This window comes from Pseudophryne corroboree, chromosome 4 (assembly GCF_028390025.1).
Source record: "Pseudophryne corroboree isolate aPseCor3 chromosome 4, aPseCor3.hap2, whole genome shotgun sequence".
In the NCBI taxonomy this organism is placed as follows: Eukaryota; Metazoa; Chordata; class Amphibia; order Anura; family Myobatrachidae; genus Pseudophryne; species Pseudophryne corroboree.
Genome location: NC_086447.1, coordinates 79,935,639 through 79,949,685, shown reverse-complemented (window position 1 = coordinate 79,949,685; position 14,047 = coordinate 79,935,639). Strand labels below are relative to the sequence as shown.

General features: G+C 47.4%; 1 protein-coding gene across 3 annotated transcripts in view; it reads right to left on the bottom strand.

The window, feature by feature from the left end:
* Positions 1–14,047, bottom strand: part of LOC134908934 (cytochrome P450 2C5-like) — a 239,835-nt gene that overhangs the window by 101,496 nt on the left and 124,292 nt on the right. For all 3 annotated transcript variants that reach the window (XM_063915190.1, XM_063915189.1, XM_063915191.1), the window contains one exon: positions 6,888–7,050. In XM_063915190.1, the coding sequence (XP_063771260.1) occupies positions 6,888–7,050 (163 nt within the window). The remainder of the gene's footprint in view (positions 1–6,887; positions 7,051–14,047) is intronic.

Sequence of the window (14,047 nt, the reverse complement as noted above, 5' to 3'; positions counted from 1 at the left end):
TAATCATTACCCTAACCTTACACCTTACCATTACCCTAACCTTACACCTAATCATTACCCTAACCTTACACCTAATCATTACCCTAACCTTACACCTAATCATTACCCTAACCTTACACCTTACCATTACCCTAACCTTACACCTAATCATTACCCTAACCTTACACCTAATCATTACCCTAACCTTAACCCTAACCATTACCCTAACCTTACACCTAATCATTACCCTAACCTTACACCTAATCATTACCCTAACCTTACACCTAATCATTACCCTAACCTTACACCTAATCATTACCCAGGGCCGGCGCTTCCATTAGGCAGCTTTAGGCAGCTGCCTATGGGCGCCAGGACCTGAAGGGCGGCCCGCTGAGCCTGCCTGGGGAAAAAATGAAGCTCTCCTACCAGACACCCGGTGATGGCAGACCACTGCACCGTACACTCAGTCTGACGAGTGTGCGCCCGCCCATGTCCTTTTCCTATTCGCCAGAGGTGGTCAGCGTGTGTAGGTCAGGTGGTCATGTCACATCCCCCCCCCTCCCCTCCCCTCCCAAGTACCTGGCGCTCCTCCACTTCCGAGGGCACCTGTATGATGACCGCGCTGATTGGTCGCTGCAGCTCTTCGGCCAGACTGGCAGCAGCGGCACCGACAGGAGACCCGTGGATACATGGTGAGTCAGTGTGATTATGCTGGCGTTTCCTCCCATGAGCCTGGCCTGGCTCTGTAGTGCCGGCTTGCTGTGTAGTGTTTGTATGTAGTAGGGCCAGATTATAGGAAAGACGAGGCGGAGTGGTCATCCAGGGGACCCCACAATGTGGCAGCAGGGGAATGCATTGCCGTGATTCGCGGGTGGAAAGGGGGCGTGGCCTAATTCCGTGATGTGCCCGCCCCCATCAGACACATCCCCTGATGCCTACCAAGGCCGGAACAGGTAGTGTCTCTCCTCATCCCTCTCTCTCTCTCTCCCCCCCTCTCTCTCCCCTCTCTCTCCCCCCCTCTCTCTCTCTCCCCCCCCTCTCTCTCTCTCTCTCTCCCCCCTCTCTCTCTCTCTCTTCCCCCTCCCTCCCTCTATCCATCTCCCTATCGCTCCCCTCTCTCTCCCTCTGCGCTCCGCTCTCTCTCCCTCTGCGCTCCCCTCTCTCTCCCTCTGCGCTCCCCTCTCTCTCCCTCTGTCGCTCCCCTCTCTCTCCCTCTGTCGCTTCCCTCTCTCTCCCTCTGTCGCTCCCCACTCTCTCTCCCTCTGTCGTTTCCCTCTCTCTCCCTCTGTCGCTCCCCTCTCTCTCCCTCTGCGCTCCCCTCTCTCTCCCTCTGTCGCTCCCCCCTCTCTCCCTCTGTCTCTCCCCCCTCTCTCTCCCTCTGTCGCTCCCCCCTCTCTCTCCCTCTGCGCTCCCCTCTCTCTCCCTCTGCGCTCCCCTCTCTCTCCCTCTGCGCTCCCCTCTCTCTCCCTCTGTCGCTCCCCTCTCTCTCTCCCTCTGTCGCTACCCGCCTCTCCCCCTCTCTCCGCTCTCTCTCCCTCTATCTTTCCGCTCTCTCTCCCTCTATCTCTCCCCCCCTCTGCCTCTATCTCTCCGCTCTCTCTCCCTCTATCTCTCCCCTCTCTCCCTCTATCTCTCCGCTCTCTCTCCCTCTATCTCTCCGCTCTCTCTCCCTCTATCTCTCCGCTCTCCCTCTATCTCTCCCTCTATCTCTCCGCTCTCTCTCCCTCTATCTCTCCGCTCTCTCCCTCTCCCTCTATCTCTCCCCCCTCTCCCTCTATCTCTCTATCTCTCCCCCCTCTCCCTCTATCTCTCCCCCTCTCCCTCTATCTCTCCCCCCTCTCTCCCTCTATCTCTCCCCCCTCTCTCCCTCTATATCTGCCCCCTCTCTCCCTCTATCTCTCCGCTCTCTCTCCCTCTATCTCTCCGCTCTCTCTCCCTCTATCTCTCCGCTCTCTCCCTCTCCCTCTATCTCTCCCCCCCTCTCCCTCTATCTCTCTATCTCTCCCCCCTCTCCCTCTATCTCTCCCCCCTCTCCCTCTATCTCTCCCCCCTCTCTCCCTCTATATCTCCGCTCTCTCTCCCTCGATCTCTCCGCATTCTCTCTCCATCTATCTCTCCGCTCTCCCTCTATCTCTCTCTCTATCTCTCCGCTCTCTCTCCCTCTATCTCTCCGCTCTCTCCCTCTCCCTCTATCTCTCCCCCCTCTCCCTCTATCTCTCTATCTCTCCCCCCTCTCCCTCTATCTCTCCCCCCTCTCCCTCTATCTATCCCCCCTCTCCCTCTATCTCTCCCCCCTCTCCCTCTATCTCTCCCCCCTCTCCCTCTCCCTCTATCTCTCCCCCCTCTCCCTCTATCTCTCCCCCTCTCTCCCTCTATCTCTCTCCCTCTCTCCCTCTATCTCTCTGCTCTCTCTCCCTCTATCTCTCTGCTCTCTATCCCTCTATCTCTCCCCCCTCTCCCTCTCCCTCTATCTCTCCCCCCTCTCCCTCTATCTCTCTGCTCTCTATCCCTCTATCTCTCCCCCCTCTCCCTCTCCCTCTATCTCTCCCCCCTCTCCCTCTATCTCTCCCCCTCTCTCCCTCTATCTCTCGGCTCTCTCTCCCTCTATCTCTCTCCATCCTCTCTCTCTCCATCTCTCTCCATCCTCTCTCTCTCCATCTCCCCCCCTCTCTCCCCCTCCATCTCCCTCTCTCCCCCTCCATCTCCCTCTCTCCCCCTCCATCTCTCTCTCTCTCTCTCTCTCCCCCATCCCGCTCTTTCTCTCCCTGATTCACTCTCTCTCTGCCACTCACTACCCCACCCATCTCTTTTTCTCTCCCCCCTCTCCCTCTATCTCTATATCTCTCCCCCCTCTCCCTCTATCTCTCCCCCCTCTCCCTCTATCTCTCCCCCCTCTCCCTCTATCTCTCCCCCCTCTCACTCTCCCTCTATCTCTCCCCCCTCTCCCTCTCCCTCTATCTCTCCCCCCTCTCCCTCTCCCTCTATCTCTCCCCCCTCTCCCTCTATCTCTCCCCCCTCTCCCTCTATCTCTCCCCCTCTCCCTCTATCTCTCCCCCCTCTCCCTCTCCCTCTATCTCTCCCCCCTCTACCTCTATCTTTCCCCCTCTCTCCCTCTATCTCCCCCCCTCTCTCCCTCTATCTCTCTGCTCTCTCTCCCTCTATCTCTCCCCCCTCTCCCTCTATCTCTCCCCCCTCTCCCTCTCCCTCTATCTCTCCCCCCTCTCCCTCTATCTCTCCCCCTCTCTCCCTCTATCTCTCGGCTCTCTCTCCCTCTATCTCTCTCCATCTCTCTCCATCCTCTCTCTCTCCATCTCACCCCCTCTCTCCCCCTCCATCTCCCTCTCTCCCCTTCCATCTCCCTCTCTCCCCCTCCATCTCTCTCTCTCTCTCTCTCCCCCATCCCGCTCTTTCTCTCCCTGATTCACTCTCTCTCTGCCACTCACTACCCCACCCATCTCTTTTTCTCCCCCTCTCTGTCTCCCTCCTTTCCTGACACCCTCTCTCTCCCACTTGCTCCCCTCCCTCTTTGTCTCTCTCTCCCTCTTTCTCTCGCTGACAGGCTCTCTCTCCTTGACACCCTCTGTCTCTCACTCTAGCTCACTCGCCCCTCCCTCTCACTAGCTCTCCCCTCTCTCCCTGACACACACTCTCTCTTGCTCCACTCTCTCCCTGACACCCTCTGTCTCTCTCCCACTCACTCCCCCTCTCTCCCTGACACTCTCTCTCTCCCTCTTTTCTCTCCCCCTAACTCTCTCTTCCCTCTTATCCCTCTTTCTCCATCACTCTTTCCCCCCTTTCTTTCCTTCTCCCTTCTCTAACACCCTCTCTCTCCACTCTCTTTCTCTCATTCCCTCTTTCCCTCTCTCTCTCGGCAGAAAAAAAGAGAAAGAAACTCTTGTTGGGCATTCTTGTCTATGAAAAAATGGATTTAGTTAACACGTAACTTTTATTAGTTCTAATTAGAATAGATATACGATAGCCTCTGAGATTCCTTTTTCATGGGGCATAACTCTAGAAAGACATTTCTAGTGTTGGCGAAAATATCAGGAATAATTTTAAGAAATTTGAGTCCAATTACTCAATTCAAAACAGGGCGCGCTGCTAACTCGACTGCTCTTCATAGCTGCCCGCTCTTCCTTCCTTCTATCCGGTCACAGCTGCGGCAGGACCCGCTCACTGCTGTCCACTGTGACTATACATCACACACAGCAGGCAGCAGCGGCTCTCCAGAACCTCACCGGAACTTTGTTCTACCCCTCTGCAGCTCTAGTCCTCTCCTCTGCCCACACCTCATCTCTCTACCTCTCCAATCCAAAGTGCTGTCATTGGATCATGTGTCAGCAGTGTCCCTGCACTGAATTTAGGCCCTCATTCCGAGTCATTCGCTCTGTAAATTTCTTCGCATCGCAGTAATTTTCCGCTTAGTGCGCATGCGCAATATCCGCACTGCGACTGCGCCAAGTAATTTTGCTATGAAGATAGTATTTTTACTCACGGCTTTTTCTTCGCTCCGGCGATCGTAGTGTGATTGACAGGAAATGGGTGTTACTGGGCGGAAACAGGCCGTTTTATGGGCGTGTGGGAAAAAACGCTACCGTTTCCAGAAAAAACGCGGGAGTGGCTGGAGAAACGGAGGAGTGTCTGAGCGAACGCTGGGTGTGTTTGTGACGTCAAACCAGGAACGACAAGCACTGAACTGATCGCAGATGCCGAGTAAGTCTGGAGCTACTCTGAAACTGCTAAGAAGTTTGTAATCGTAATATTGCGAATACATCGTTCGCATTTTTAAGATACTAAGATTCACTCCCAGTAGGCGGCGGCTTAGCGTGAGCAACTCTGCTAAAATCGCCTTGCGAGCGAACAACTCGGAATGACATCCATTGTTAGCCAGTTCAGCAACACACTATTGTTTGTTACCATATAGAGGGAATCTGTTAGCCATTAACATCCAGGTTATTGAGATGGACTGCATATGCCACTCATGTATTTTGTGACTGCATGCATGTGTTACTAATTTATTTTGTGTGTGTGTGTGTGTGTGTGTGTGTGTGTGTGTGTGTGTAAATAGCTTTGGCCTAATATAGTGTCAGTCTGACCTATAATCGATGAAACTCCTTATATCGAAGCATTCGGCTTTTTATTATCTATATTTCAGGCTCTGGACAATTTTATAACAGTATCAGACTGTCATCATATTTATATAGGACTGCCTATATGTTTTGAATTGAGTCATTGAACTCCAATTTCTTAATATTATTCCTGATATTTTTGCCAACCCTAGAAATTTCTTTCTTGTGTTATACCCGATGTGAAATTTATCTGAGAGCTATCATATATCTATTCTAATTCTAACTAATAAAAGTTAAGTTTTAACTATTTCAATTTTTTCATAGACAAGAGTGCACCAACAAGAGAGTTTCTTTCTGTAATTTTTCTGTCAATACTATATTTTTTCTCTGGGCGCACCTCCACCTGCTATATGAAATATACGCTAGTTATTTGATGTCTTTTTGATGTGGACTGTTCTTTGACCCTTCTCTAACTACTTTGACTTAAATTGCTGTGCTCGTTTACTGTTTCCCAAAAACCTCCCCTCTCCTTGGTTGACACCCTCTCTCTCCCTGATACCCCCCCCTCTCTCTCTCTCTCTCTCTTCGTTTCTCTCTCTCTCTTCGTTTCTCTCTCTCTCTCTTCGTTTCTCTCTCTCTCTCTCTCTCTCTCTCTGACACCCTTTCGCTCTCTCTATCTCTGACACCCTCTTTCACTATCTCACTGTTCTCTTTCTCCCTGATACAGTCTCTCTCACTCATCCCCCCCCCCTCTCTCCCTTGCTCCCCCCTCTTTTTCTCTCTCCCTGAAACCCTCTTTTTTTCTCTCTCCTCCCCGTTCTGTCTTACAACCAACCCTCACACACACCATGACTCACCCCCTCACACCTTTCCTAGATGGAAAGAGGGTATTGGGAGGGGAGGGAGGGAGGGAGGGGGGGGGGGTGGACAGTAGGCAGAAGTTTTGCCTAGGGTGTTGAGAAACCTTGCACCGGCCCTGTCATTACCCTAACCTTACACCTAATCATTACCCTAACCTTACACCTTACCATTACCCTAACCTTACACCTAATCATTACCCTAACCTTACACCTTACCATTACCCTAACCTTACACCTAATCATTACCCTAACCTTACACCTAACCATTACCCTAACCTTACACCTAATCATTACCCTAACCTTACACCTAATCATTACCCTAACCTTACACCTAATCATTACCCTAACCTTACACCTAATCATTACCCTAACCTTACACCTAATCATTACCCTAACCTTACACCTTACCATTACCCTAACCTTACACCTAATCATTACCCTAACCTTACACCTTACCATTACCCTAACCTTACACCTAATCATTACCCTAACCTTACACCTAATCATTACCCTAACCTTAACCCTAATCATTACCCTAACCTTACACCTAATCATTACCCTAACCTTACACCTAATCATTACCCTAACCTTACACCTAATCATTACCCTAACCTTACACCTAATCATTACCCTAACCTTACACCTTACCATTACCCTAACCTTACACCTAACCATTACCCTAACCTTAACACTCACAATTGGGATTCATCTGTATTTTTACTATGGGGATTCCACAGCTGGTATTGTGACCGTCAGGGTGGTAACCCCGGTATCCTGACTATATACCATGCAAAACATTAGTACAGGGGTAAAACCTTCTCTACTTGGCACTTTAGTAATGGTCCTTCTCCAGAGGCCTTCCATCATGAACTCTTGCAAAGTGTCGAAACCTGCTTTTATCTATGGTATATAAACAATCAGACAAACTACACCTACAGTATAATAACAGTAACAGTAACAATTATACAATAATGATTACCATGTCCTCCAAATAACTCATCAAAAAGTTGCACTTTTGGTCTTGCAGAAAACTCATCTGCGTGGTTTACAAGAGCATCTTTCACCGTCTCATATCCGGTCAGGATGACCATTTTCTCCTCTCCCAATTGAACACTGTACACTGAGCCGTACTTCTCAGAAAGCTGCAAATCCAAATAAGAACATTTATTGATGTACTCTACATTCTTTTTCTTTGACTAAGCATTGCATCTATACAGTATGTCAAGATCATGTTCTCAGAATTAAAATATAAACTTAGTTGATCCCAGGTTTTAGGATCTCAGGACCAGCGATCTTGCCAAAGTGATGTTTGTTTAGGCTTCTGCTCAGAATAACTTAAATATCATGTATTAGCGTGACCTTCAGCCACTTCCTGGTAGAGATATGTGTGTATGATTTTCTGAAGACTGAACCTGCATGAACGTACCAGTGCCAAGTGGATCCGAGCCAGGACTCTGATCCTTACACAATATTCAGATTGTAAAATGAGGCGAAACGCAATCTTTCTGGTATCAGATATCACGCATACCTCCCAACATGACCTTCTCCGGTAGGGACAAAATGCTCTGCTCCTGGACTTCCCTCTTAATTTATGATTGCCGGCACCTGTGTTGAACAGGTTACTGGATAAAAAAGGTGTTTTAGCACAGGCAATCATAAATGAAGAGGGAAGTCTAGGAGCAGAGCATTCTGTCCCTCCTGGAGAGGGTCGTGTTGGGAGGTATGCTCACATGTTTTGGATTCTATATAAGTCACTCCTGCGAGTTCTGGCGCCATTTCACACAGGACTGCCGGAGGTGTTTTATAAAGGAGGTCACAGATTACAAAGCGCACAAGAGTAGGTAGACACTGTTTGACAGGCACACACATGTCCCTTTAGTGTTAATAATGGCCAAACTAGTTTTGATGTGGGCAGTCAGCAAAAAGATTGTTTTTTTATTTTTATAGTGAATGGACAGCTCAAGATATGGTGGTGTGATAGCTAACAACATGGCTGCTCATATTGACCTGTCTGTTATACAGTATTGATCACTAATTCATAAATTGGTGGTTATAGGGAGTTATTCAGAATTGTTAGCGATCCAAAAAAGCTCACTAATGGCCAAGACCATGTGCACTGCATGGGGGGGGGGGGGGGCAGATAACATAGGCAGAGAGAGTTAGATTTGGGTAGGGTGTGTTCAAACCTAAATCTAAATTACAGTGTAAAAATAAAGCAGCCAGTATTTACTGTACACAGAAACAACATAACTTACCCAAATCCGAATCTATCTGCACATGTTACATCTGCCCCACCTGCAGTGCAACATGGTTTTGCCCAATTGCTAACTTTTTTTTTGTTTGCATAAAAATCTGAATAACCCCCCATAATACGGGAAGGTGATGTACTGAGTTACTCACTATGGGGGTCCTTCCGAGTTGATCAAAAGCTGCAAATTTTGCAGCCCGTGCGCTCAACTAGACGCCGCCTATGGGGAGGTGTGTATTTTTGCACAGCAAGGCTGCGATCGCATGTGCAACACCTTTCTTATCAATTAACTAGTTCACCATAGGTGATGGCAATCATACATTACCAGGAAAGTCCAGGAACAGAGCATTTTCTCCCTCATGGAGAGGGTCAGGTAGGCAAGTATGGCCCTGCTATGCAAAAAAAGTTTTGTGTAGAACAAGACCAGGGTAAGAGTTACTTACTCTGTGCGATGAATCCAGAGTTGCAGGTCCCGGAATTGACGTCAGACATCCACCCTCCAAACGCCTGGACACGCCTGCGTTTGCTGCACCACTCCCAGAAAACGGTCAGTTGACACCCACAAACGCCCTCTTCCTTGCAATCGGATGTGCGAATGGATTCTTCATTAAATCCATCGCTCAGCAATGATCCACTTTGTAGCCGTACGACGCGCCTACACATTGCGGTGCATACACATGCAGAGCCGGCCATAGGCATAGGCAAACTATGCAAATGCCTAGGGCATTTGGAAGGCCTAGTGGCACAAGCAGATTATGCTGATTAAAATGATATGCGGCATGCCTATATTATGTGTGTGACTGCGGTTGTATCTGCATATGAAATTCTACGTTACAGTGTATTCCTGGAAATCACCGTAACGTATAATTTCGTATGCAGATACATCCACAGTCACATGCAGAATGTAGGCATGCCGCATATCATTTTAATCAGAAGCTGCTGCTTGTGAATCCTAGTTGCACAGCAATGCAAATAAGATGCATATTCAGAAATAAATGCACCCGACATTAGCAGAGCTGGTCTAGAGCTGCCAGCTGACTCACGCCAGGCATTTCCTGCTGCGTGGTGTATTGAGGCAAGATGTGTGAGGACACATCTGTATGAAGCAAAGGTCACATTGTTAGCGGCCGTGTGAGTGCTGTGTGCGGGTTGGTTGGTTGGTTGGTTGGTTGTGCAACAGTTTTCGACATATGTGTAAGGGGTATAATGTGTGTCAAGTGTATAAATGCATTAATGTGTGACATATGTATAAGGGGCACTTTATGTGTCATTATGTGTATAAGGGCATTAATAATGTGTGGTATATGTGTAAGGGACATTATGTGTGTCATTTAGTGATGTGCACCGGACATTTTTCGGGTTTTGTGTTTTGGTTTTGGGTTCGGTTACGCACCCGGGTTTTGGATTCGGACGCATTTTGGCAAGACCTCACCGAAATTTTTTTTGTCGGATTCCGGTGTGTTTTGGATTCGGGTGTTTATTTAAAAAAAACCTCAAAAACAGCTTAAATCATAGAATTTGGGGGTCTTTTTCATCCCATAGTATTATTAACCTCAATTACCATAATTTCCACTTATTTCCAGTCTATTCTGAACACCTCACAATATTATTTTTAGTCCTACAATTTGCACCAAGGTCGCTGGATGGCTAAGCTAAGCGACACAAGTGGCCGACACAAACACCTGGCCCATCTAGGAGTGGCACTGCAGTGTCAGGCAGGATGGCACTTCAAAAAAATAGTCCCCAAACAGCACATGATGCAAAGAAAAAAGAGGCGCACCAAGGTCGCTGTGTGACTAAGCTAAGCAACACAAGTGGCCGACACAAACACCTGGCCCATCTAGGAGTGGCACGGCAGTGTCAGGCAGGATGGCACTTCAAAAAAATTGTCCCCAAACAGAACATGATGCAAAGAAAAATGAAACAAAAAAGAGATGCAAGATGGAATTGTCCTTGGGCCCTCCCACCCACCCTTATGTTGTATAAACAGGACATGCACACTTTAACAAACCCATCATTTCAGTGACAGGGTCTGCCACACGACTGTGACTGAAATGACTGGTTGGTTTGGGCCTCCACCAAAATAGAAGCAATCAATATCTCCTTGCACAAACTGGCTCTACAGAGGCAAGATGTCCACCTCATCATCATCCTCCGATTCCTCACCCCTTTCACTGTGTACATCCCCATCCTCACAGATTATTAATTCGTCCCCACTGGAATCCACCATCTCAGGTCCCCGTGTACTTTCTGGAGGCAATTGCTGCTGGTGAATGTTTCCAAGGAGGAATTGTTTATAATTCATTTTAATGAACATCATCTTCTCCACATTTTCTGGAAGTAACCTCGTACGCCGATTGCTGACAAGGTGAGCGGCTGCACTAAACACTCTTTCGGAGTACACACTGGAGGGAGGGCAACATAGGTAGAATGAAGACAGTTTGTGCAAGGGCCTCCAAATTGCCTCTTTTTCCTGCCAGTATACGTACGGACTGTCTGACGTGCCTACTTGGATGCGGTCACTCATATAATCCTCCACCATTTTTTCAATGGTGACAGAATCATATGCAGTGACAGTAGCCGACATGTCAGTAATCGTTGGCAGGTCCTTCAGTCCGGACCAGATGTCAGCAGTCGCTCCAGACTGCCCTGCATCACCGCCAGCGGGTGGGCTCAGAATTCTTAGCTTTTTCCTCGCACCCCCAGTTGCGGGAGAATGTGAAGGAGGAGATGTTGACGGGTCACGTTCCGCTTGACTTGACAATTTTCTCACGAGCAGGTCTTTGAACTTCTGCAGACTTGTGTCTGCCGGAAAGAGAGATACAACGTAGGTTTTAAATCTAGGATCGAGCACGGTGGCCAAAATGTAGTGCTCTGATTTCAACAGATTGACCACCCGTGAATCCTGGTTAAGCGAATTAAGGGCTCTATACACAAGTCCCACATAACTTGCGGAATCGCTCTGTTTTAGCTCCTCCTTCAATGTCTCCAGCTTCTTCTGCAAAAGACTGATGAGGGGAATGACTTGACTCAGGCTGGCAGTGTCTGAACTGACTACACGTGTGGCAAGTTCAAAGGGTTGCAAAATCTTGCACAACGTTGAAACCATTCTCCACTGCGCTTGAGTCAGGTGCATTCCCCCTCCTTTGCCTATATCGTGGCCAGATGTATAGGCTTGAATGGCCTTTTGCTGCTCCTCCATCCTCTGAAGCATATAGAGGGTTGAATTCCACCTCGTTACCACCTCTTGCTTCAGATGATAGCAGGGCAGCCGCAGTGGAGCTTACAATCTATATTCCCTATCACATGTACACACACATACATTCACGCTAGGGTTAATTTTGTTGGGAGCCAATTAACCTACTAGTATATTTTTGGATTGTGGGAGAAAACCTGAGAACCCAGAGGAAACTCACGCAGGTACAGGGAGAATATACAAACTCCACACAGTTAGGGCCATGGTGGGAATTGAACCCACGACCTCAGTGCTGTGAGGCAGTAATGCTAACCATTACACCATCTGTACTGCATGTGTGCAAGCGTCACCGATACTGGGGGTATTATTATATGTTTAAGTGACACTGATACTGTGAGCATGCGTATAAGCGGCACAGATATGGTGGACCAGTGGTGCAAGTAGAAATATTTTCTTATGGGTACTGAGTGACAAAAAATGCGCGTGGTCATGTGTTGTGATGGGGCGTGGCCACATGCTGCTAGTGGGAGTGGCTACATGATACTAGCGGCATGGCAACATGACACAGACCCTTTTTGGGAGGATTCTTGAGTCAAAGTTAAAAATATATTGTAATGCCTCCAGTATAATAGAAATATATAGTGATACCTCCAGTATAATAGAAATGTATAGTAATGCCTCCAGTATAATAGAAATATATAGTGATACCTCCAGTATAATATAAATATATAGTAATGCCCCCAATTTAATAACAATATATAGTAATGCCTCCATTATAACAGGAAAATACTAGAGATGAGCGGGTTCGGTTCTCAGGGAACCGAACCCTACCAGACTTTGCCTTCCGAGTTCCGAGCCAGGCTCGGGTTTTCCCGCCTGACTCGGAAAACCAAACGCGGCAAAACGTCATCATCCCGCTGTCGGATTCTCGTGGGATTTGGATTCCATATAAGGAGCCGCGCGTCCCCGCCATTTTCACTCCAGTCTCGGAGAGTATATTGAGAGAACGTGTCCTCAGTATTCAGTGTCTGTGTGGGTGCGGGAAAGTGGGGTGGCGAGTCTTGTGCTGTGTTGTGCTGCATAGTCCAGTCCAGTGTAGTCAGTGTATTGTGCTGCATCAGTCCAGCCAGTCACAGTGGTGGTGTCCTCTGCTGCCATATATCCAGTGTAGCTGTATAAAGTGGTGCTGTGTTGTGCTGTCCAGCCCAGTGTAGTCAGTGTATTGTGCTGCATCAGTCCAGTGACCAGTCACATTGGTGGTGTCCTCTGCTGCCATATATCCAGTGTTACTGCCGTATAATTCCCATGATACTGGCGTATAATTCACGTGATATTGCCGTGTAAGTCCTGTGATACTGGCGTATAATTCTTGTGACATTGCCGTATAATTCTCGGAATACTGGTGTATAATTCCCGTGATACTGTCATATAATTCCTGTGATATTGCCGTATAATTTCTGTGATATTGCCATATAATTCCCGGAATACTGGCGTATAATTCCCGTGATACTGTCGTATAATTCCTGTGATATTGCTGTATAATTCCTGTGATACTGCCGTATAATTCCGGTTATCCTGCTGTATAATTCCATATAAATCCATATAATTCCATATAAATCCAGTCCAGTGGTGCTGCCATATAAATTCAGTGGTGCTGTCCTGTGCTGTATATTATTTACTCCAAATAAAGGGGTTATTAATATTTAATCCAAATAATTTTTACAGCGTTTGCCCTGTGAGGTGTAAGGGTACGCTCTCTTGTGCCGCATATTGTGTTATACAGATGAGTCCACATTTATCTTCACCTTTAATAGGATTAATTGAGACTGGCCAGTCGGACCTAATCCCCTACTTTAATGACTTACTCCCCTGCTGTATTGTTCTCTGTATTGTATTGCAGCTGAAGGGTTTATGCTAATAAGTAATGTTGTGACTAGGCGCAGAAAACTAGTCAAGACAACGGTGGACCCGTCTGTACAACTCCAGAAAAATAATGGAGAACAAACATATGGAGGATAAAATAGGGAAAGATCAAGAACCACTTCCTCCTAGTGCTGAAACTGCTGCCACTAGCCATGATATAGATGATGAAATGCCATCAACGTCATCTGCCAAGGGTGATGCCCATTGTGATAGTAGAGGGCATGTAAAATCCAGAAAGCCAAAGTTCAGTAAAAAGACCCCCAAAAATTTTTTGAAATGGTCTGAGGATAAACGTAAACTTGCCAATATGCCATTTACGACACGGAGTGGCAAGGAACGGCTGAGGCCTATGTTCGTGACTAGTGGTTCTGCTTCACATGACGATGGAAGCCCTCATAACTGAGGCCCTGACACTTATGTTGGTGTTAGACGTGCATCCGGTATCCGCCATTAGTGCAGTGGGATTTAGACAATTGATGGAGATATTGTGTCCAGGTACCAAATTCCATCTAGATTCCACTTCACTAGGCAGGCAATACCAAGATTTTGCCATTTAATTCCAGTGATTTGGACGTATAATTATGAATTACAGTGATTTTGCCAATTAATTCCGGTGATTTGGACATATAATTACAGTGATTTTGCAGTATAATTCCAGTGATTTGGAAGTATAATTATTAATTACAGTGATTTTGCCAATTAATTACAGTGATTTGGATGTATAATTTCAGTGATTTGGACATATAATTCCAGTTGGAATTGTTTGTAGTGC